The sequence below is a fragment of the Syngnathus typhle genome, linkage group LG4 (genome assembly GCF_033458585.1).
Source record: "Syngnathus typhle isolate RoL2023-S1 ecotype Sweden linkage group LG4, RoL_Styp_1.0, whole genome shotgun sequence".
NCBI lineage: Eukaryota > Metazoa > Chordata > Actinopteri > Syngnathiformes > Syngnathidae > Syngnathus > Syngnathus typhle.
The window spans coordinates 4,238,892-4,262,960 of record NC_083741.1 but is presented as its reverse complement, the minus strand read 5'-3'; the positions used below and the strand labels follow the sequence as shown (position 1 = coordinate 4,262,960).

Here is a 24,069-nt window from a genome sequence, read left to right as displayed (position 1 = left end):
AAATGCATTTATCAACAGCATTAAAATAATATTTCACCGAAAAACTACTATCAGTGATTCTCATTAAATAAGACACTGTTATTATGAATAACAGTTTCCATCACTTCAGCGCCTGCAAGTCAGACATATGAAAGATGTTTATCTAATGAGGTGAAATCACATCAAACGGCAAACATTCTGACCAAATACATCATATTGAAGAATCAGTGAAAGAATACATCTAAATAAAGTACTAATATATAAATTAATAATAAAGAAATCAAAAAGGCAACACGGTGACAGATTTACTGAAAATCTGAGCAGAGCTTTAACTCACAAACAACTGGTGACAGAGGTGAGGAAATGGGAAACACTTCCTTAAAGTCGGCCTTAAAAACTTTAAAAGTTAAGATTAGTCGAAAATAGATGGTGCATCATTAACTTGTCCCTGTACTTGACTTTTGCTCCGCAGTTTGTCGGTGAAAAGAGTTTTGCTGTGTCTTCAAATTAGCTGTCAACCTCTTTACTGTAGCCGCTCGTTCATGTGTTGACTCCTAGCGTAGTTAGCATGCTTTGTATCAAAGTGACGGCTAATATTGTACTCCTTGCAACCGTTTCTTGGCATATCAGACATAACGGAATTGATCGGACTTCAGCGAAAAAACATTTTGTTGTCAACTCTTTTTTAAACACTCGGCACTCAGTGTCCACCTTTCTTTTCCCTGGGCCACTCTTTTTGATGGAGGGATTCCAGGGGAAGGTTTGTGGGTGGCTTTGGCGTAACTGTCTCTGAAAGCTCACTGTGCAAATTACGAGAATGCTGACGTCACAGCCCACACTCAAAATTTGGCATTGATAGAAATAGAGCGCAGAGTGCGCCAGGTCCGTATTACTGAGTACGTACACGCGCTTGTGAGTGTGCTCCGCGCTTTCTGACGCGGCTCCCGGGAGTAAATGCGCAGGCGGGCGTTTCTCGATCTACTGGGGAAATGCAGTCGTTGAAGGGAAAATAACCCAAAACAATTATAATAATACAATTTATTCAGGTTTAGCGGGCCGGATTAAACGGCCCCGCGGGCCGTAGTTTGCCCATGTGTGGGCTAAACGATACGGTATGCAAACGTGACAAACACAAACGAGGAACTGAGAACGGGCCTGACGTAACATTAACAGTTACCGTTTTTTTCCGTGTATAGTGCGCCCCCATGTATAGTACGCACCCCTAAAAATGGCATGCTGATGCTGGAAAAAAGCTTGTACCCATGTATAATACGCACCCAATTTTTATGAATTTTTAAAAAAAAAAATTTTAATCTTTTTTTTTTTCTTTTTTTTTTAAGTCCCAATGATCGTCACACACGCAGGGAGGCAATGGGTCCCATTTTTATAGTCTTTGGTATGGTCTTAACTAGGCTGGATGTAATTTTTTTTGTTGCCGTTGATTTCTCCGACTGCCCGTAAACGCACCACCGCGCTCCGTGCGCGCACGGGACAGCAAACAAGCAGGTGATCGAGCAAGCGTCTGATACGAGAGCATTGCGGTCGCATGGAGCGTGTTTGAAGTGAACAGCAGAGAAGAAAGGAACAAGGCAAAGTGTTGTGAAATAAAATATTACCTGTAATACGGATTTAGGTAGAGAACTGAACTCTCGCTCTTTATATAGCTGACGTGTCTTGCGCATCCGTTCTGCGCATCTGTAATGGCGGCCTCCGTATGATATCCGGTTTGCGTGTGTGCAAGAGCGAGAGAGAGCGAGAGAGAGAGCGTGCGAGAGAACGCTCAACCGTAGCGCGCCGCCGACCGCCCAACTGCACCGCGCTGGTCGATTATTGTGACAGAGCCGTCGCTGAAATTTAGAAGATATTTTTAAAGTCCTGATGTACTTTCTAAAATTTAAGTGGACCTCAGTGCGCACTGCGCAGGGAGCTTAATTTGGTGCGGTCGCGCAACCGCAGCGCGCCGGGCGCTCACTGTCGCATTGCTTAAAGAGCGCCTTTGTGTTTAGGATGAACAGCAGAGACCAAAGGAACAAGGCAAAGTGTTGTGAAATAAAATATTACCTGTAATACGCATTTTGTTATTTGCTGATTGAAACTGCTAATTAAACTGTGAATTGAAACTAATAGGAAGAAAACAACTCTCGCTCTTTATATAGCTGACGTGTCTTGCGCATCCGTTCTGTGCATTTTATTTCACAACACTTTGCCTTGTTCCTTTCTTCTCTGCTGTTCACTTCAAACACGCTCCATGCGACTGCAATGCTCTCGTATCAGACGCTTGCTCGATCACCTGCTCGTTTGCTGTCCCGTGCGCGCACGGAGCACGGTGGTGCGTTTACGGGCAGTCGGAGAAATCAACGCCAACAAAAAAAATTACATCCAGCCTAGTTAAGACCATACCAAAGACTATAAAAATGGGACCCATTGCCTCCCTACGTGTGTGATGATCATTGGGACTTAAAAAAAAAAAAAAAAAAAATTTAAAAAAAAAAAAAATTAAAATTTTTTTGTACCCATGTATAATGCGCACCCCAGATTTTAGGACAATAAATTAGTTAAATTTTGCGCACTATACACGGAAAAAAACGGTATCCAAATACAGTCAAACCTCGGTTTTCGAACGTCCCGATTCTCGAACAAGTCGGAATTCGAACGAAAAATTTGAGATTTTTTGCTCCGGTTGTCGAACAAAATTCGGAGGTCGAACCTCGCGAGATGAGCCGAAAAGACCCGAGAAAACCCGACTGCGCGGCCCGGATGCCGACTGACTCCGTTCGTTATTGTATTTTTGTTACTTTGAGGATTGTATTAACCCCTAATCATGCCTCCAAAGAAAGCAAGTGGGAGCAGTAAAGCCATCCTAAAACACAAAGATGCTCTTAAAGCAATAAGACAGTGAGCGGCCGGCGCACTGCGGTTGCACGATCGGACCAAATTAAGCTGCCTGCGCACTGAAGTCCACTTAAATTTTGGAAAGTACATCAGGACTTTAAAAAATTTGCTAAATTTCATCAACGGCTCTGTCACATTAATGCGACCAGCGCGGTGCAGTTGCGCGTTCGGCGGCGCGCTACGGTTGCGCGTTCGGCGGTGCGCTGCAGTTGCGTGATCGGACAAAAATGTGCAAATGAAAAAGTGCTTAACAAAGGCGGGTTTTTTTTGTCTTAGAACGGATTAAGACATTTTCCATTATTTGTAATGGGAAAAATAGATTCGGAATTCGACCTATTCACTTCTCAAACCGCCTTCTGAAACGGATTGTGGTCGAAAACCGAGGTTTGACTAACTATAACATAAATAACACTTTTATCAAACCAACTGTGTCATCCAAATCATTAAATCGATCGATCGAATTCTTCGTCCTTTATGTAAACAACGCCGCGTGTGCGCCGCGCCGCTGACGTCGTCAGTTGCAGTTCAAATTAGCGAGTAATCCCTCGCTACGTCGCGGTTCGTTTATCACGGTTTCACTACATCGCAGATTTTTGAATTTTGAAAATTTGTGAATAATTTCACATAATGGTCGCTCCTAAGTATAAATCGCCCCCCCCCACCCAAACTATGAAGAAAACTCGATTTATACTCCGAAAAATACGGTAATTGTATTGGTGTATAATTATGTTATTTAATATCATTCCACATCATTCAAAATCAATTATTCCACAAGTTTTCATTCAGCCTCTCAGCCTTCATACGCGATTTCTCCAGAAATTGCATTCTCTCGTTAATCCAGAGTACTCCTTGGCATTAAATCATAGTTACCCACAAATACGCACTTGTGTCATCAGTCTAGCCTCCGCATTCCTTTCTTAATTGAGTGTTTCATCAACTTTATCCTTGTATAGTTTTCTAGAACTCTGCACGCCACCTTTGGTCTACTGTTTTATTGTATTCTAGTGTTGCTTTTTGATGACTATTAAATGGGAAGAAAGACATTTTTTTGCAACTGATGTTTTTTTAAAATTTAATCCACTTTATATAGTTCCCATAAACTGACGACCACTTAATGTACATTTGTCACCATTCTAAACACCACTGTATAAATTCCTATTTGCATAAAAAGAGAAATACTGTTTCTTACTATGGAGTTGTCATTCCATGCCTTGGTGTTGTCCATTTCAAGGTTCTTCTCCCAAGGAACTGGTGAATAGTTCTCACTCCTTCGCATATTGCAGAGCTCCTCACCTTTGGTCCTCAGTGTGGGAGAACCTTAGAAAGGCACAAAGAGAAGAATTGAAAATCCCTATGTGTTGCAAAAATAGTGAAATGAACCATTTCAGTTTTTTCCAGTTCAGGCTGCCGAGCAAAAGGTACAGAGAGAAGAATTTAAAATCACTGTGTTCCAAAAATAGTGAAATGAACCATTTCAGTTCATTCCAAGTTCAGGCAGCCAAAAGAGTAAAACGCTTTTTTTCTGCTTTCAAGGTTATTGCTACAAACTGAGAGATAACAGCATACAGACATGCAAAACACAAATTATTTAACATAAAATTGTCATGTGCCCGTGCCACATGCCACTCAGACGGCAATTTTCCCTCAGCCACGCCCCTGTCATCACCGTAATGACCTGCTCTTTCTTCTGAACTTCTGTATTTCAAACCTGCCCGCGAGTTTCTCCCAGTCTATAATGGCCATCTGTTTCTGCCCCTGCTGTTCCTGTCCCGTTGTCCATTCCCCTTGGTCTCATGTGTAGGTTCACGGTCAGTACCCATTTCATGTATCTGTTCCTGGTCTGAGTGGACTTCTGTTCCCTGCCCACTGTCCGTGAGCCTCTGTCTCGCCTGCGTCTCTGTTCTCCTACACCCATTTTTAGAGGCAGGTGGTGGAATGCCCTCTCTGGGTCGGGGATAAGATACTGCCCCAAGTGGAGTTCAAGTATCTTGTTCACAAGCGAGGGCAGGATGGAGCGCAAGATCAACAGGTGGATCGGTGCAGCGTCTGCTGTGATGCAGACTCTGTACCGGTCCGTCGTGGTGAAGACAGAGCTAAGCCGAAAGGCGAAGCTCTTGATTTACCGGTCGATCTACACTCCTACCATCACCTATGGTCACGAGCTATGGGTTGTGACCTAAATACATAACAAGATCCCAGATACAAGCGGCCAAAATGAGTTTCATCCGCAGGGTGTTCAGGCTCTCCCTTAGAGATTGGGTGAGAAGCTCGGGCATCCGGGAGGGACTCAGAAGTCGAGCCACTGGTCCTCCACGTTGAGAAGAGCCAGAAAAGGTGGCTCAGGCCCAGGGAGGTGTTCCGGGCATCTCCCACTGGCAAGAGAACCCAGGGACAACCCAGGATGCGCTTGAGAGACTGTTTCTCGGCTGACCTGGGAACGCCTTGGGATCCCCCAGGATGAGCTAGACCAGGGGTGGGCAATCTACGGCCCGCGGGCCACATCCGGCCCACGGGACCGTTTAATCCGGCCCGCCAACCCTGAATAAATTGTATTATTAAAAAAATGTTTTGGTCATATTGCCTGCAATGACTGCGTTTCCCCAGTAGATGGGGAACCGCTCGCCTGCGCATTTACTACCGGAAGCCGTGTCAGAAAGCTCGGTGCACACTTACAAGTGCGTGTACGAACTCAGTAGTACGGACATGGGGCACTCGCGCTCTATTTGTATCAGTCCTGAATTTAGAACGGGGGCTGTGACGACAGCATTCTTGTAATTCGCGCGCTGAGCTTTCAGATACAGTTTTACGTTAAAGCCACCCACAAACCTTCCCCTGGAATCCTTCCATTAAAATGAGTGGCCCGAAGAAAAGAAGTGAGTGCCGAATGTTAAAAAAAAGTGGCCAATTTGGCTCGACGTACGCAACGTGACGTTCAGCCACATCAACATCAACCCGTCACAGATCGAGGTACACGGACCAACACCTCGGATCTCTCCTAAGAATTGCCACAATAAATTTTACTCCAGACTATGACGCACTAGCAAATAAAGGAGACCAACAACAATGTTCCCACTGAAAATGAAGGGGAGGCTCTCAAGTTTGTTGTAAAAAAATGCATTTTGAATATGATTTGTACACATAGCAGGGATTGAAACTAGCGACCATTCTCATTTTCAAACAATGCAGGATGCTCAAGGACATTGATGCACCACCTGCTTGCGACTAATCTTAACCTGTAAAGTTCTTAAGGCTTACTTTAAGGAAGTGTTTCCCGTTTCACCTCTGTTACCAGGTGTTTGTGAGTTAAAACTCTGCTCTGATTTTCAGATACCCCTCACCGTGTTGCAGTTTTGATTACTTTATTTGGATGTATGCTTTCACCGATTCTCCAAGATGATATATTTGGTCAGAATGTTTGCCGTTTGATGTGATCTCATGAGATAAACATCTTTCATCAATCTGACCTGCAGGCACTGAAGTGATGGAGACTGTTATTCATAATAACAGTGTCGTATTTTATGAGAATCACTGATAGCAGTTTTTTAGTGAATTTTTTTTTAATGCTGTCAATAAATGCATTTATAGTCAACGATTTCCCAACTTGACGTTTTTCGGACTATAAGTCGCGTTTTCTTTCATAGTTTGGGTGGGGGGATGATTTATATTGAGGAGCTTATTTGTGAATTTTTTCATGAATTTTCAAAATTAAAAAAACAAAACACGTGAAACCGCGATAAACGAACGGCGATAGAGCAAGGGATTACTGTAATTTGAATTTCAAGTGACGTCAGCAATGCGGCGCGGCAGTTGTTTACATAAAGGACAAAGATTCGATCACGGGATGACGAAGATGATGAAGGGCCCCACACAAGTGACACAGAAGGTTTGAAAAAATATTCTGGCTTTTACGCACGCCCAGTCCTACTCTACGGAGCTCTCATTCACCTCCGTGGATGGAAGTCGGGGGCCGGCGCTCGGCCGAGTGGCTGTCCGGGGGCGGTGGATGGGGCTCGGACATGGCTTTTACGCACGCCAGGTCCTACTCTATGGAGCTCTCTTTCACCTCCGTGGATGGAGGTCGGGGGCCGGTGCTCGGCCGGGTGGCTGTGCGGGGACGGTGGATGGGACTCGGACATGGCTTTTACACACGCCCGGTCCTAGTCTATGGAGCTCTCTTCCACCTCCGTGGCTGGAAGTGCCACCTCCGGGGATGGAAGTCCACGCCGCCACATGCCTGGAAGTTGACGCCGGTGCTTGGGGCCGTGTGGCGGTTAACTATTTATGTTATAGTTATTTGATATATTTTATTTCGTGTAACAACTTGTATATGTTTTTATCGTTACAGTTCAGTAGTTGTTGGCTCGTTGAACTCTTGTTTTGTTAAATAAAGAGCCGTTTAACAAACCCACGTCTTTCCTTGTACTTTGTTAAAGCTACAAGATAGTTATATTAGTATATAACCATATTGTAGATCTAGTGATCTGTGGAATAACAACGAGGCTGACGTCAAGACGCACGCGCGGCGTTGTTGACAAAGGACGAGGAATTTGATCGATGGATTTAATGATTTGGAGTGACACAGATGGTTTGATAATATTATTGCTTATATAATAGTTATTTGATATATAATTTATATATCGTTATATGGGCCTGTAGAATATTTTGAAGTGCAAGCGCCGTCAGCAGCGCGCACCCATTGTTGACATAAAGGACGATCGATGGATTTAATGAATTGGAGTGACAGATGGTTTTATAAACGTGTTATTTATGTAATAGTTTTTTGAATAACTCTGAATGTTACGTCAGGCCCGTTCTCAGCTCTTCATTTGTGTTTATGTCACATTAGCATACCTATCGTTTAGCCTGTTGTTGCTCGTTCATGTCTGTTCTTGGTGTTGGATTTTGTCGAATAAATTTACTCCAAAATGCGACTCATACTCCGGAGCGATTTATATATGGTTTTTTTTCACGTTATTGTGCATTTTATGGCTAATGCAACCTATAATCCGAGCGACTTTTAGTCCGAAAAATACGGTATGTAAATAAGCTCACAGATGCAGAAGCAACAAAACAGGTGGTGGAGTCGAAATCTCTATTGAAAACATTGTTTTCGAAACACTACAGAGTATGTCAATGGTGATTGAAAATGTATGCAAATTTGTGACAGTCGAAATCAGCCTTTTTCTATCTGTGACTATGAAAACAAATGGCACACGCACTCTACAGAGGTTCTGTAGTGAAGAAGAAAAATCAAAAGCCAAACTGGGGACACACACACAAAATCTATTCAGACTGAGACAAAATAACCTTGGGCTTAAAAAATTGCTGATAGTTGAACACCTGCAAATAAGCAGCAGCTATACGCTAACAGTGGCTGGTCTCAAATGTTGGAACAGAAATCTCTTGTATTACGTCTACAATACAGACTGCTGATACCGAAATACATAAACAATAATGTGGAATTGCGGAGTGTATATTACATAAATGAGAGGGAGTTGCAGTCTTGAGGGCGCACTGGGAGCAGATCTCCTAGTGGCAGTAAGGCACTGTATCATAAAATATGGATCTCCTAAGATGGCTTTTCAGTGCAAACGATCAAATACCTGTAAAATCAGCCGAAAGGCACCCTTGGAAACGAGGGACTTCCAGTCTTGGAAAGCGGGCTGAGAGCAGAGAGGCCAGATCAGACATGAGCAAACTACAACCCGCGGGCCACACCCGGCCCATGGGGCCGTTTAATCCGGCCCGCCAAACCTGTATGAATTGTATTATTAAACATTTTTTTGGGTAATTTTTCCTGCAATGACTGCGTTTCCCCAGTAGATGGGGAAATGCCCGCCCGCGCTTTTACTCCCGGAAGCTGTGTCAGAAAGCTCAGTGCACACTCACAAGTGCCTGAACGTACTCAGTAATAAGGACCCGGCGCACTACGCCCTCTATTTTTATCAGTGCCGAATTTTGAGTGGGGGCTGTGACGTTAGCATTCTCGTAATTCGCGAGCTGAGCTTTCGGATACAGTTCTACGCTAAATCCACCCACAAACCTTCCCCTGGAATCCTTCCATTAAAATCAGTGGCCCGAGGAAAAGAAAGTGTATTTAAAAAGAGTGGACAACAAAATATTATTTCGCTGAAGTCCGATCAATGCCGGTTTATCTGATATGCCAAGAAATGGTTGCAGCATTCAAGGAGTACAATATTAGTCAGCACTTTGCTAAGAAGTATGCTAACTAGCAGTCAACACATGAACAGGCGGCTACAGCGGAAAGGTTGACAGCTAATTTGAAGACTCAGCTAAACTTTTTTTACTGACAAACTGCGGATCAAAAGTCAAGTACAGAGGCAGGTTTTTGACGCAACACCTGTTTTTGACTAATCTTAACTAAGTTTTTAAGGCCGACTTTAAGGAAGTGTTTCCCATTTCCTCGCCTCTGTCACCAGGTGTTTGTGAGTTAAAGCTCTGCTCTGATTTTCAGATATCCGTCACCGTGCTGCCGTTTTGTTTTCTTTATTACTTTGTTTAGATGTATTCTTTTACTCATTCTTCAAGATGATGTATTTGGTCAGAATGTTTGCCGTTTTATGTGATTTCGCCTCATAAGATAATCAGAATCAGCTTTATTGGCCAAGTTTGTGCATGCCAAACAAGGAATTTGACTCCGGTTGATCTCAGATCTGACCTGCAGGCGTTGAAGTAATGGAAATTTTTATTCACAATAACAATTTCGTATTTAATAAGAATCACTGATAGTAGTTTTTTGGTGGAATATGTTTTTTAATGCTGTTAATAAATGCATTTGTCTCCAAAAGCTTTTTTTGAATATCTATGCTTTACTACCGACTAAAGGCCAAAACCTTTTATGCAATGACCTTTACATGTTGTTTATATTTCACTGTGTGATCGGTTGGCAGGTGTCGCCTGTTGCTGAGGACGATGCCCGGAGTGCCTTCGGGATTGTAACTCTAACTCTCTCAAAATTGATTAAACTGTCACTGTTGAATTCAAATCAAACTGTTAAAACATATTACTATAACTAAATCAACTTGGTATTGCTGTATTCAAAACAAATTGATATCAATTGTTATGCAAACGTCCCGTTTTATGCTGTATATATATATATTTTTTTTTAAGTCCCAATGATCGTCACACACACATCTGGGTGTGGTGAAATTTGTACTCTGCATTGAACCCATCCCCGTGTGATTTTGATCCATCCCCTGGGGGAGAGGGGAGCAGTGAGCAGCAGCGGTGCTGCGCTCGGGAATCATTTGGTGATCTGACCCCCCAATTCCAACCCTTAATGCTGAGTGCCAAGCAGAGAGGCAATGGGTCCCATTTTTATAGTCTTTGGTATGACCCGGCCGGGGTTTGAACCCACAACCTTCCAGTCTCAGGGCGGACACTCTCCCACTAGGCCACTGAGCTAGTTGAATATTCAACTCATATTCAAACTTTCAGTTTGTTATTGCTGTATTAATATTGCTGTATTCAAATCATATTCAAACTTCCACTTTATTTGTTATTGCATATATTATCCTGCTAAAATTTCTGTTTTCTTTTGTTTCTGTCGTTCCATGATTGTGGTAGTATTATAAGTAGTACTGTAGTAATGTAGATTGTGTGTCAGACAGTGAACTGAAGACAGTGACGGGACTAGATAAGCAGAATTGCTTCAACCCGATTCCCTTTTCGACAAGTCATGTAAAACAAAATGTGAAATGAAGTTGTAATAACTGTGTTGTACTTGACTATACAATCAAAATCAAACAATTTCAGTTTTTAAAAAACATACAAAATGTTTTGAGACTAATCACTACTGTCTCTTGAAGCAATGACATCATAGGTCAATGTCTCAAGGTAAAAGCAAATATAGACTTAGACTTAGACAGACTTTATTGTCATTTTGTAAGCACTCGGTGCACACAAAACGAAATTTCGTCGCATACGGCTCTCAACAAAGGAAAGGAACGTCGAGAGCCGCAGCAGCCGCAGCCGACTGGGGCGCCGCCATCTTAATCTTAATAATACAAAAGACACACGGATGGCATGAGCGCAACTCAATAACTCTCATAAGGCTGCCACATAACGGCGCCACAAAGAAAGTCAGAAAGTGCTCAAGATAAAAGCCATCAAAGCAAATCAAAGCTAAAAAGACAAAGGAAAAAAAAGTAACAGCGGCCAACCAGCACCCCCAATACAAGAGAACACCCCAAAACACACAAAATAGCCTCCACGGTGTCCATCGACAGGTGTAAGGGCAGTCCAGTTCAACGGCGCCCAATGGACCGTGGTCGTGAATCGGTGAAAACATCACAAAGCAGGCAAACGTGTGAGCAGCGTCCTGGTCACCCAGCCGGGGCACGTGCAGATGGTCACTACGGGGCTAGCATGGCGAAAGCCATTGGTCCAGACGAGCACGAGGAAGCGGACTCCCCACAGGGGTTGCGGCTGAGAGGCGAGGGACCCGGTCATCACTGGCCGGATAAGCAGGAAGCCGTCGTAGAGTTACGTCGGCCCAACCGATGATCCCGGTCCCGGGAAAAAAATAAAAAATAAAATAAAATATCCGATCCGAAGAGATACCGAGGTGCGGTCGAAGGCACCAGCATCGCCGAACGGACAAAAAGACAAAAATATTTCACATTTTTTTCCACAAATCTAAACTACTGGCCAGACCTCACATGGGTCTTTCAATGTGTGAAGGTCTCATTTGTTCGGTGTTGCGGAGGGTGATGGAGCCTATGCCAATTGACATCCCAGTTGAAATATTAAAATAGCATGATACAGCTCCTTTAATGTTGCAACAAACCTGCCTTTTTTAACTTAAAAAAATGTGATAGTTTTGGCGATGCTAGGATTCTGCCCAACGCCGGAGATATTTATTTGCATCATGATCAAATTTCTTCCAACACATCACAAGCTTGCCACTATTGCCTTTGTTATTGAAAATGAAATTTTACAGGGACTCATACTGAGGTTTGTACCTTTAATGCAACAATGCTTTCACCCTTTTTGTAACTGCTTTTTCAACCACCACAAACTCCACAGATCTTCCAGGAATGTACAAAATTCAACACTGGCAGCGAATGAATTGACGGACTGGTTACCATCAAAAACATTTAAGTGTGGTTGTTGCACTTTGAAACAGGTTTCCGGCAAGTTCTTTTCGTCACTTAACCCATTAACGTTCCAGTGTACTCCATGTGGGACAGTTGCTATGTATAGAACTAACCAGGGCATTTGCATCGCCACCGGCGACTTGAGTCATAAGGTTTTTAGATCAATATTGGATGATTTTATTAATTTGTTGTGTGATTAAGTACACAATACATTTGCATGGAACCAGTTTTATATTTTAATATTATTTAACAATTAATTAAGTAAATGTGGCCTATTTTTGTAGACAGACAGTCAGGGTTAAAATGCCAGGGCTGGTCTAGTTTACCATGTTTGGCTGCTTGTATTGCTTAATGTTCGTGCTGGGGCATGTTTGTGAATTTTGGTTGACTGCACTAGGCCTTGATAGGCATTTGATCATGTTATATTGCAACTACACTGGCGCTTCAGGCAATTTGGTAATCAAAAGTAGGCAAAATTATGGATTAGCTAAAAGCAAAGTCAAGGTGTAGTTGATTTGGTGTAATCCAGTTTTAGTTGATTTGATGGAGGCGCAGGTAGACAAATTCTGAGCTCGCTAAAGAATATTACTAAAACTGTTTGCTTTTTAATGTATGCAATCTCACTAAAATACAACCAATTCTATCCACTAATGAAGCGGAGATTATCGTTCAGCATTTGTATACATCTCACCTCGGCCTCGGTAAGCACTGCTCCCCGGTCTTCCCATCTCTGGGATAAAAATCCTGCAGCTAGTACAAAATGCTGCATCAAGACAAGGAAAAGAAAGTTTTATTGTATTGTTCTGATACTGGCCAACTTGCACATGTCCCAATACACTTGCTTAGTAACTTGAAGGTTTTGTTATTTACTCATAAAATATTGCATTACTTAGCTGAGCACATTTCCATTTTGCCAACATCAATCCAAAACCTATGTTTGCAACACGCAACAGGTTTTTGGGAGACTACGAAAATAAAAAAAACAAAAAGGTTGAAAAACATTTTCTATTCCGACTCCACTACTCTGAAATGATCCGTTGAGTATATTAGAGCAGCTACCGCAGTATAAATATTTAAATATTGACTTAACCCTTACTTAGCATTTAGTTAACTACATGCTGGTTTCTGTTTTAGTACTCCTTTTCTTCTCTCCACCCCACTCCTCTCGCACATGAAGCGGGACAACCAAATCTGAGGCTGTAGACGTATGGATCCAGCACCGACTTAACAAAAAAAGAGAGGTGGAACACCTTCCCGAAGGAGTTGCTATGAAGAATCAATACTGGCACTTCATTTTATTTTTATTTTATTTATTAATTAGACAGGACAGTACCAGTGTGATGAACACTAAAGATATAGACATATATACAAACATCCCAGTGTAAAACCAGTCGGAATTAGCCGAAGCTAAATTTCATCCGTTGTCCTCGTGACATAGAACATAGACAGGACAGACAGACAAATAGACATTAGACATTACATTAACTCAGCCTGACAGAGCAGACATACAGATAGACAGACTAACACATTATAGGGAGATAAAAAAAATAAAAAAATATAGTATAAAAGGTTATATCCACACTGTGGAAAAACTATTCTAACCGTCCCAGCAGACTATTTACTAAAAGTGATTACAAGTTTGTGAGCTTTTTAGCCACTGTTTCAGTCACCTTTTAAAAACATCAAAAGAAGGGATCTCTCTGATTGAGGCAGGGAGTCGATTCCAGTATTGACAGCCATTTATGGAGAGTACACTTTTACCAAAAGTAGTTCTTCTATATTCAGTTTCACAATCACCTCTGGATGTTGACCTGGTACTGCGTACGCAGTCTGTTTTATGGATGAATTCCATAAGAGGAGGAGGAGCCAGGCCATTTAAACACATATGTTAAGCATGCGTTTTTGAAGTTCCTAAAGTTTTCAAGTTTTGGTCTCATTGAATGGACTCTTATGCTGTGTTCGCTACCACTGTATGGCACAATGTGATAAATATTACCAACTCAGCATCTATTGTACCTTGGTCATCATGGAAGAGGGGTTCTTCCACCTCTGGTTCCTATCAAGGTTTAACCTTTTGTTCCCAAATTAGTTTTTTCTTTGTCTATTCTGGAGGTTTAGCTCACAGGATGTTTTTAATATTTGTCAACTGTGGGTCGTTAAAGCTCTCTCAGAGCGATATGAATAAACTTGCATTATACAAGGGTGTTAAGGGGAAGAAAAGTCAGCATTTTATTTCGTTTATCTATCTAGCTGCTTTTGACATGTTTGTTGAATAGGCTGAAATGGTGGTAACAACTGAAATGTTTTCAGCTTCCACAAAATTTGTACAGATCCTGGGGCAATGTATAAAATGAGGAAATGGCAGTGGGTGGACTGTAGCAAAATGGGGCTGAGGCACTCATTGCTTAATGTATTCAAATTGCCATCAGAACATGCACCTGTAATTGTTGCCCACTAAATTTACACGTTATTTGAGTACAAACCGAAGGGTCATATGATTGATTTTTTTTGTTAAATACAATGCACGCCCGCGACCCCCGTGGGGACTAAGCGGTACAGAAAATGGATGGATGGACAATGCAAAGAACTAAAGATAATATTGGATTAGTTTTATGTTGTGACAAAGAAATAGTCAATAGTTATAAAACTATTCGTGGCCCAATAGTTAATGTTTTTTTTTTTTTTTAATTGGTTAGGCTTCATGAAATAATATAAATATGTATGCAATAAAGAATACTTGTATGCATATTTTACAATTTATTCGGGCGGACAGACAGACAGAAGAATAGATATATATTTTTTTAATTTTGCAAATGTTATATTATTAATGTCAGTACGGGAACACACACCTGCTTCTTTGACAGACATGCTCAACATTAATATGCTCAATCGAATTATTGGAGGTTTGGCTAATCTCAATATTGCGTACATTGGTGTAGCCATAAATTTTAAATGGTATAAGGCAAGGCAATTTTACCACTAGTCTTCAGTCAATGCGGAATGAACACATCCAAGCGAGCCCAATAGCTTATCCCAGCCTATCCCAGCAGTCATCGTGCAGTAGGCGGGGGACAACCTGAACCGGTTGCCAGCGAATAACAGGGCACACTGAGACAAACAACTATCCGCACTCACACCGTACGGGCAATTCGGAGTGCTCAATCAGCCTACCATTCATGTTTTTTGGGATGTGGGAGGAAACTGGAGTACCCAGAGAAAGCCCACGCAGGCACAGGGAGAACATGCAAACTCCACATAGGGAGGGCTGGAGGTGGAATCGAAAGAGCACCCTCTGAACTATGAGGCGGACGTGCTAACCAGTGCACTGTGAGCCCAATCACACAGTCTCAAATCCTGAAAAAGTGATTTTACTTCACAGGGGCCACAAATGGAGAGCTGTGCAATATACCTGAGATTTTGATATCGATCGATACCAAGTAAAAATTGGCAGTATATTTGATACCGATACCAAGTACATTTAGGTTATTTTTTTTTTAAATTGCTTGTTTTATTAAATAACGCATTTTGTTCAAATTAAACGTTCTTGTTGAGTTTTTAACTGTTTTATTAAATAACGCATTTTGTTCAAATTAAACGTTCTTGTTGAATTTTTAACTGTTGTTTTAATTTACAATACAATTAGTACGTAATCTGTATCTTCTTCATCTCTGCCTTTCTTAGACCAGAAAAGTCCTTTAGTCCGCTTGTTTGGTCCGGGCCAAAAGCGCACTTTTTTTTCATTTGGTGCGGTTCCCAGACTGTACATTTTGTAAGTGAAGTATATTTTGTAAACGCATCCACACTTTTGTAGGATAAAGCAGACTTTGACTTTGATTTGTGACACACGATCTGTGCTCCCATTGGACAGCAATGACCAGAGCGGCACACAGAGCACAGACCCGGAAATGGAGGAAAACATGTGAGTACTGCTCTGCATATTTGTGCTGTTGGTGCAAATCTACGCTGTTTGTATTCACACCTGAAGCTAACCGCACCAGAGTCTGTTTGGAAGTGAACCAAGACCACTTTAAAAAGTGGGTCTCGGTCCGGTTATTGAGTCCGCACCAGAATTTGTTTGTGTGTATTCACACTTGCATAAAAGGTCTGTACCAGTGTTAGAATCGAACCCGAGTCCTTTTAAAGTGAGCCAAATTTTCAAAGTTCATTACAGTATTACAGTATTAACTGTTACTGTTACCTTTGAACTTCACGACGTTCCTGTTTCGACGTCACATGACCAATGGAGCGTAACTTGATTGGCTGAACGTTGGATGATTTGATACAGGGATCGATTACTTCTCCCTTGGTTACCCCGGATGTCCGCGCTGAATATTTTTACACTGAATTTTTGGAGACATCGAATTTTTTTACACTGAATTTTTTTAGACATTGAATTTTTTACATAGAATTTTTTGAGATGTCGAATTTTTTTACACTGAATTTATTAAGACATTGAATTTTTTGACACTGAATTTTTTGAGACATTGAAAAAAATGTCTTAGGAAAAAAAAATTCTGTGCTAGAAATTCGATGGCTTTTAAAATTCAAAGTCTGATTTAGATGCAAAAAAAAATTCAGTGTTAAAAATTGGATGTAAAAAAATTCAGTGCTACAAATTCGAATTCAAAATCCGATGGCACAGATAAACTTCCATATTTGATTCATTAATTAAGTGAAACAGTGCAACCTTATTTACCGTTGTCATGGTTTTCTTTCCACTGGCTTTCTAATGGCAATGAAAGAGAAGATAAGGAAAAATTGTGCACTCTCCTTGCAAGTACTTTACTTGCAGTTAAAGTCAAGCTGTTTTCACTCAGACAATATATTTTATGTTGTGCCTTAATAATAAACAGCTTGCTGGTGGATAGAAAAGCTTAAACAAAGCAAAACAACAATATCCATCACAATAATTATTTGAAAAAGCCTGAAATCATAGAAATAAATTAAAAGGATTGATACTAGCTGGTTGTTATTGATGCAATACCAATACTCACAGTAGTATCAATTCTTGGATACTTGGATTGATCTGCACAGCCCTACCCATATCCTTCTGATAAGCAGAACAGGACTATAAGTGGCAGCATAGCCACCAGTGTAAAAATGTTTAACTTTATCTAGCTTTTTGAATTTATTTTGCTATTTTATGTGAGTAGACAGAAAATGCAACACCTAAAATCCGTCCATCCATTTTCTATGCCGCTTGTCCACACGGGGGTCGCGGGCGTGCTGGATATTATCCCAGCGGTCATCTGGCAGTAGGCGAGGGACACCCTGAACCGCTGCCAACCAATCGCCGGGCACACAGAGACGAACAACCATCCGCACTCGCACTCACACCTAGGGGCAGTTTGGAGTGTTCAATCGGCCTACCAAGCATGTTTTTCGCGATGTGGGAGGAAACCCGAGTGCCCAGACAAAACCCACGCAGGCACGGTGAGAACATTGAAAAACCCCACACAGGGAGGGTCGGAGGTGAAATCGAACCCGCACACTCCTAACTGTGAGGCGGACGTGCTAACCAGTGCCCCACCGAGTCGGGCACGGGTGTAATGTTAGTCAATTAATAAATAATAATAATAATTCGTTAAATTTGTATCGCGCTTTTCAAAACGCTTACAGGGAACAAGGCAAAGACATACGGGGGGAGGGGGACGGGGAAGAGACAATGGGATAAAGTTAAGAAGAGTCAAAGTCAAAGTCTGCTTTAATGTCAATTTCTTCAATTAACACATCAATTATGTGTAGGGAAGGTCACAGGCTTGAGAAAAGAGGTAAGTTTTTAGACGGGACTTAAATATGGGGAGTGTGGGTGAGTCACAGACAGATTGAGGGAGAGAGTTCCAGAGTCGGGGTGCTGTGCAGGAGAAGGCACTGTCACAGAAGGATTTGATTTTAGATTTTGGGACTGTCAGACGTGAAGTAGTGGAGGATCGGAGGGGATGGTTGGGACGGTAGGAGATAAGGAGGTCGTATAGGTAAGGGGGAGCCAGGTGGTGAAGGGCTTTGAAGGTGAGGAGTAGTATCTTGAAGATGATACGCTGCTTGATGGGGAGCCAGTAAAGAGAGTGGTGAACAGGAGTGATGTGTTCGCAGGACCGGGTGTGGGTAAGGAGGCGGGCAGCAGAATTTTGGACTAGTTGAAGTCAATGGAGTGAGCAATGTTTCCAGTGAGAAGGGAGTTGCAATAGTCAAGCCGGGATGAGATGAAGGCGTGGATGAGGGATTCAGTGGCAGGAAGAGAGAGGCAGTGTCGGATTTTGGCGATGCGTCGGCGGTGGAAGTAGGAGGTCTTGACAACTGAGCTAACATGAGGGTGGAAGGACAGTGTAGGGTCAAAAATAACGCCAAGGTTGTGTGCCAGAGGGGAGGGAGTGATGGTTGAGGAGTCAATGGTGAGTCTGATGGATCCAGTTTTATTGAGGGAGGATTTAGTGGCTATGAGGAGGAGCTCTGTTTTGTCACTGTTGAGTTTGAGAAAGTTGTGGGTCAGTCATGTTTTTATTGTAGAGATGCAGGTTTCAAGGTGGGTGAGGGGAGGGTTGGTGCGGTCCGTATATAGATTTGGGTGTCATCAGCGTAGCAGTGGAAGTTCAGATTGAGTGACATTACCAAGGGGAAAGAGGTAGCAGATGAATAGGAGGGGGCCAAGAACTGAGCCTTGGGGAACCCTTGTGTAACTGGGGAGAAGATGGATGTGTGGCCGGAGAGAGAGACGAACTGGTTTCTGTTGGTGAGATAAGAGATGAGCCAGTCGAATGCAGTGCCCTCAACACCTAGTTGGCGCAGCCTTTGAAGGAGGATGGAGTGGTTCACAGTGTCAAAGGCTGCGCTAAGGTCGAGTAGTAACAGAATGTTGAGGGCACCAGAGTCAGCAGAAATGAGGAGATTGTTGGTGACTTTCACAAGACCTGTTTTGGTGCTGTAAAGTGGGCGGAATCTGGACTGGAATGGTTTATAGAGGTTGTTGGACTGGAGATGGGTGTGGAGTTGGGCGGAAACAATGTGTTCGAGGGTTTTTGAAAGGAATGAAAAGTTGGAGATGGGACAGTAGTTGGAGAGGTTGACTGGGTCCAGGGTGGGCTTTTTGAGGACGGGGGTGATGGCTGCAAGCTTATAGACAGTGGGAAAGTGGCCAAGGGATAGAGACTGATTAAAAAGGGTGGTGAGGTGAGGGAGGAGGACAAGGAGGCAGGCCTTAGGTTAAAGTTGTTGGAAGGGGGTCGAGAGAGCAGGTGGTTGGCTTAGATGCGGTGATGATGTCGAGGATGGTGAAGGAGTCGACAAGGGAGACGGCAGTGAGAGAGGGGAAGGGCGGGAGGTCTGGAAGGGGGGGCAGGAGAGCAGGGGAGGTGGGGGTGGAGGAGTTATTTATGGTGGCGGTCAGAGAACTGTTGATTTGGGTGATTATGTTGTTAAAGTTGACAAGGAAGGAGTTACGGAGGGCTGGTGGCCGCTGACTGGAGCAATTTGGTGGAGAACAGTATGTGGGGGTTCAGGTTGGTGTCATTAATGAGAGATGAGAAGTAAGCAGTTATGGCAACAAGGAGAGCATCACGGTAGGAAGAGATGTGTTGTTTGAAGGTTTCAGCATGGACAGTGAGGCGGGTTCTTTTGTAGAGGCGTTCAAGTTGACGCACAGTTTGTTTCATGGAGCGGTGTTCCGGGGTGCACCAGGGGGCAGAGTTAGTGAATGTAACAGAAGAAGTTTTCCAGGGGGCTAGGGAATCAAGGCAGTCAGAAAGGATGTTGTTGAGCATGGTGGGGAGGTCATCAGGGGAGGAAGGGGTGGGGTCGGAGGGAAGGGCAGAGGATAAAAGCAGGCGAAGCGTGATTGGGTTCACGGTCTTGATGTTGCGGTAGGAGATGGTGCGTTTTGTGGAATTATGAGGCGAGGGTAGAGGGGCGGAGAAGATGATGCAGAGATGATCTGACAGTGGGAAGGCGAGAGGACAGGGGTTGGATGTGAGTGGAAAGGAGGAGCATACTATATCCAGGGTGTGGCCTTTGGTGTGGGTGGGGAAGTTGATGTGCTGGGTGAGATGGAAGCAGTCCAGAAGAGAGATGAAGTCGGACGTCAGTGGGGCAGTTGGCTGGTCGATGTGGATGTTGAAGTCACCGATGAGTAGGAGGCGATAGGAGACTGAGGATAAAATGGTGAGGAGTTCAGAGAGTTCAGAAAGAAAAGACGGATGTGACTTTGAGGGGGGCGGCTCGGTGGCGCACTTGGGTAGCACGTCCGCCTCACAGTTAGGAGGGTGCGGGTTCGATTCCACCTCCGGCCCTCCCTGTGTGGAGTTTGCATGTTCTCCCCGGGCCCGCGTGGGTTTTCTCCGGGCACTCCGGTTTCCTCCCACATCCCAAAAACATGCTTGGTAGGCCGATTGAAGACTCCAAATTGTCCCTAGGTGTGAGTGCGAGTGCAAATGGTTGTTTGTCTCTGTGTGCCCTGCGATTGGCTGGCAACCGGTTCAGGGTGTCCCCCGCCTACTGCCCGATGATGGCTGGGATAGGCTCCAGCACGCCCGCGACCCCAGTGGGGACTAAGCGGTACAGAAAATGGATGGATGGATGGACTTTGAGGGGCGCTAAATGAGAACAGCAGTAGTAGAGTTAGGGAGGGGAAAAAGAACAAAGACGTGATATTTTCACGTGTCCTGACTCCTTCTGCACCGGTTGGTGCACGTGGACGGCGGCCTTCTCCTGGGCTTGAATTCAGTCACGTCCGCAGTGACGTACATTGCACGCCCCGCGTGATCAGGGCTCATTTCCGCTGTCCTGGATCCTGGACAATCGTGCTTTTTTCTTTTTTTTCCTACCCTGCGCTGGTCATCAGTGAAGTACAGTGCTCAGAGGCACGCCCCGCGCTATGGGCGCTCATTGCCACTGTCCCGACTCTTTCGGCACGGCGGTGGATTTTTCCTTCCAGCGCGGCTGTCTCAAGTCTCTGCTCCCGCCCTGCTGGGCTAGACTTCCTGCTGTTACAACACCACTCATTGTGAACATAAATGCAGAGACCCCCTCCTCTGCTCTTACCCGAGTCCCTTTTTTTGTCTTGCCGATGTAGCGTGCGGCCTACTAGCTCGACTGCAGTATCGGGAATCAGTGGGTAAAGCCACGACTCCATGATGAAAATAATGCTGCAGTTCCGCACAAAGGTCGTCGGGCCACCTGTAGCTCCAGCTTGTCCATTTTGTGGGTGAGGGATCAAGCGTTCAAGAGGAAGAGGCTTGGTACTGCTGGCCTGTGGGGTTGTTTACGTAGCCTAGCAGCCGGGCCCGATTGGCGTCCCCACTTCTGCTTCCTCTCTCTCCGGCGCCTCTTGCGCTTGCTGGGTGGGCTGACCATCCACGGAGACCCTGGCAGTCTCGCTATGTCCTCCGGGATTTTGTGTTTATGGTGATAATCCCCAGAAACCGACAAACTGTGCCTGCAGCCGAGGTCGATAAGGTTCTGGCGACTATATGAAACGCCTGCATTGTTGAAATTAAAAAGTACACACAAGAAAAATACAGAAAACAGGTACCAAACTGAAGAGGTAAGAGTGCGCCGCCATCTTGCAACATCCTTGGAACCGTTGGTTCCCTCCGTGCTAATCAGTGCTGATCGCCACCGCCTGGCCTTTGTTATCCGCTGATTAGGGCGTGTATATAGACGCTGTTCGCTAGTCAGTCCACGATGTTTCATTTGCTTTGACACACACACACTTGCCACCTTATTCCCATTTGCCTGATCCACTCTGTACCGGTACGCCTGGCTGGTTGTCTGCCTTGACACACGCACGCCTACCACCTGATTCCCATTTGCCTGATCCGCTGTGTAACGAGGTGCCACCACGACGCATGACAGAAGCTTGCTAACCGGCTCGTCAGTCGCCTCGAGCACCCGCCCTGCTGGTGTTCTCGCCTCCCTTTTCCTATTTTCCCATAAACAGGGCTCGAAACTAACGATTGCCCGATTGCCCGGGGCAAGTAGCGATGGCAGACGGGCAAGTAGAATTTTTCCTCACTTGCCCGAACTTGCCCTGCCATAATACCATGTTTTCAAGCTGTAAAAAGACGATTTTGTGCATAATTTCTCGCAACTTCTGCCGCTTCTGGTCCGACATTTTGTTTTCTAGGGAGCGGTTAGTTTCTCGTGTAAGTCTGCAATACATTGATAACGGCAAAGCGCTTCGTAATTAAATGCATGCTCCGTCACCCGTCCCTGGCTCTTCTGCGCCTGCGCACCAGCAGAGCTTGTTTCCGGTTGGCGGATACGAAGGCATATGAAGGCAAAACTTATAGTGTTGTCTTTTTTATTGCAAAAATGTGTCGGGCAAGTAAAAATCCACTCCAAAAAAATTCGGGCAAGTAAAATTTTGTTTCGGGCAAGTAAAATTTTCTCCAACTTGCCCGAGGGCAACTTGGGCAAAAAATAAGCTTCGAGCCCTGTCCGTGTTCCACATGGTTGTCCTGTCTTGTTCGTGACAGGCTGACTGCTGAGCTCCCCGGGCTTTTTCTACTGCTCAGAAGCACATCCGCGCTGTCAACGTGGATTTAAACACCGTTTAAACCCGTCACTTATAAACCTGCGAAGTAGTGCGGTTGCATAAGGTGAAGTGCAAAGTGGCGAGGGATCACTCTAGATTGTTAAGGGACTTATGAAAAACATGCCCAAAACATTTCAAGATTAAATTTGCTCGGTAAAAAGTATGGCTTTACTTTTTGCTTTCCCAACATTTTCACAGAAAGGTAGCAGTGCCTCATTCCTTCAGTCAAAAGCCCTAAATACCGTTTTTTTCCGTGTATAATGCGCAAAATGTAACTAATTTATTGTCCTAAAATCTGGGGTGCGCATTATCCATGGGTACAAATTTTTTTAAAAAATTTTTTTGACGTGGAACAAAAAGACAGGGTGACATTACCAAAGACACTAACAGAAACCAAACAGACATCATGACAGGAACACATGCAATGATCCGACGGTGAGCGAGGGGCAGACAGGACTTAAATACAAAACATGTTACATAGATTGAGGTGACACAGGAAGGAAGGGGCGACGCGAACAGAAACTATGGCAACCTAGACACACAGCAAAACTGGGGACGAGACATGACAAATCTCCCTCGAAATAAAACTTGAAATCACCTTTCTTCTTGTTTGTTGTCAATCGCGCGTCGCATTCAGCCATCCTGCCCAACACACTTAGTCAGTAAAATTCATAATTGACGACACATCGTTTGATACGATGGTGCAATCCTTGATGGTGTGTTATTGTCAAATATTGTTTGGTTTTTAATCTCCATCGCAAACCGGATATCATACGGAGGCCGCCATTACAGATGCGCAGAACGGATGCGCAAGACACGTCAGCTATATAAAGAGTGAGAAATCAGTTTTCTTCCCATTAGTTTCAATTCACAGTTTAATTAGCAATTTCAATCAGCAAATAACAAAATGCGTATTACAGGTAATATTTTATTTCACAACACTTTGCCTTGTTCCTTTCTTCTCTGCTGTTCACTTCAAACACGCTCCATACGAACGCAATGCTCTCGTATCAGACGCTTGCACGATCACCTGCTCATTTGCTGTCACAATGTACCCTACACAAATCCGAAACATTTGTTGCGGCTCCGAGTCACGACGAGGGGCAAGTTTTGGTTTCCAAGGGTGTTTTTATTCCTCTTCAACGTCTCTCCCATACAGAGCCGCCTCTTTCCCGTGCGCGCACGGAGCGCGGTGGTGCGTTTACGGGCAGTCGGAGAAATCAACGCCAACAAAAAAAATTACATCCAGCCTAGTTAAGACCATACCAAAGACTATAAAAATGGGACCCATTGCCTCCCTGCGTGTGTGACGATAATTGGGACTTAAAAAAAAAAAAAAAAAATTAAACATTTTTTGTACCCATGTATAATGCGCACCCCAGATTTTAGGACAATAAATTAGTTAGATTTTGCGCACTATACACGGAAAAAAACGGTAATTAAGTTAATGTGGCCTATTTTTGTAGACAGACAGTCCGGGTTAAAATGGCGGGGCTGGTCTAGTAGTTTACCGTGTTTGGCGGCTCGTGTTGCTTAATATTCGTGCTGGGG

The 24,069-nt window shown here is 43.8% G+C and overlaps 1 protein-coding gene across 10 annotated transcripts in view; it reads right to left on the bottom strand.

Moving 5' to 3' along the window:
• The window catches only part of ano1a (anoctamin 1, calcium activated chloride channel a), a 149,160-nt gene that overhangs the window by 116,176 nt on the left and 8,915 nt on the right, over positions 1-24,069 (bottom strand). For 7 of the 10 annotated variants that reach the window (XR_009714162.1, XM_061276376.1, XM_061276381.1 and 4 more), the window contains exons 2-3: positions 12,682-12,753; positions 4,061-4,188 (exon numbers count right to left, since the gene is read on the bottom strand). Coding sequence is in view for 9 of the 10 variants with exons in the window: in XM_061276376.1 (XP_061132360.1) it covers positions 4,061-4,188; positions 12,682-12,718 (165 nt within the window). In the remaining variant the exon portion in view is untranslated. Of the gene's footprint in view, positions 1-4,060; positions 4,189-8,474; positions 8,535-12,681; positions 12,754-24,069 lie in introns of all 10 variants that reach the window. The other 3 variants (XM_061276379.1, XM_061276377.1, XM_061276380.1) reach the window with 2 other exon arrangements.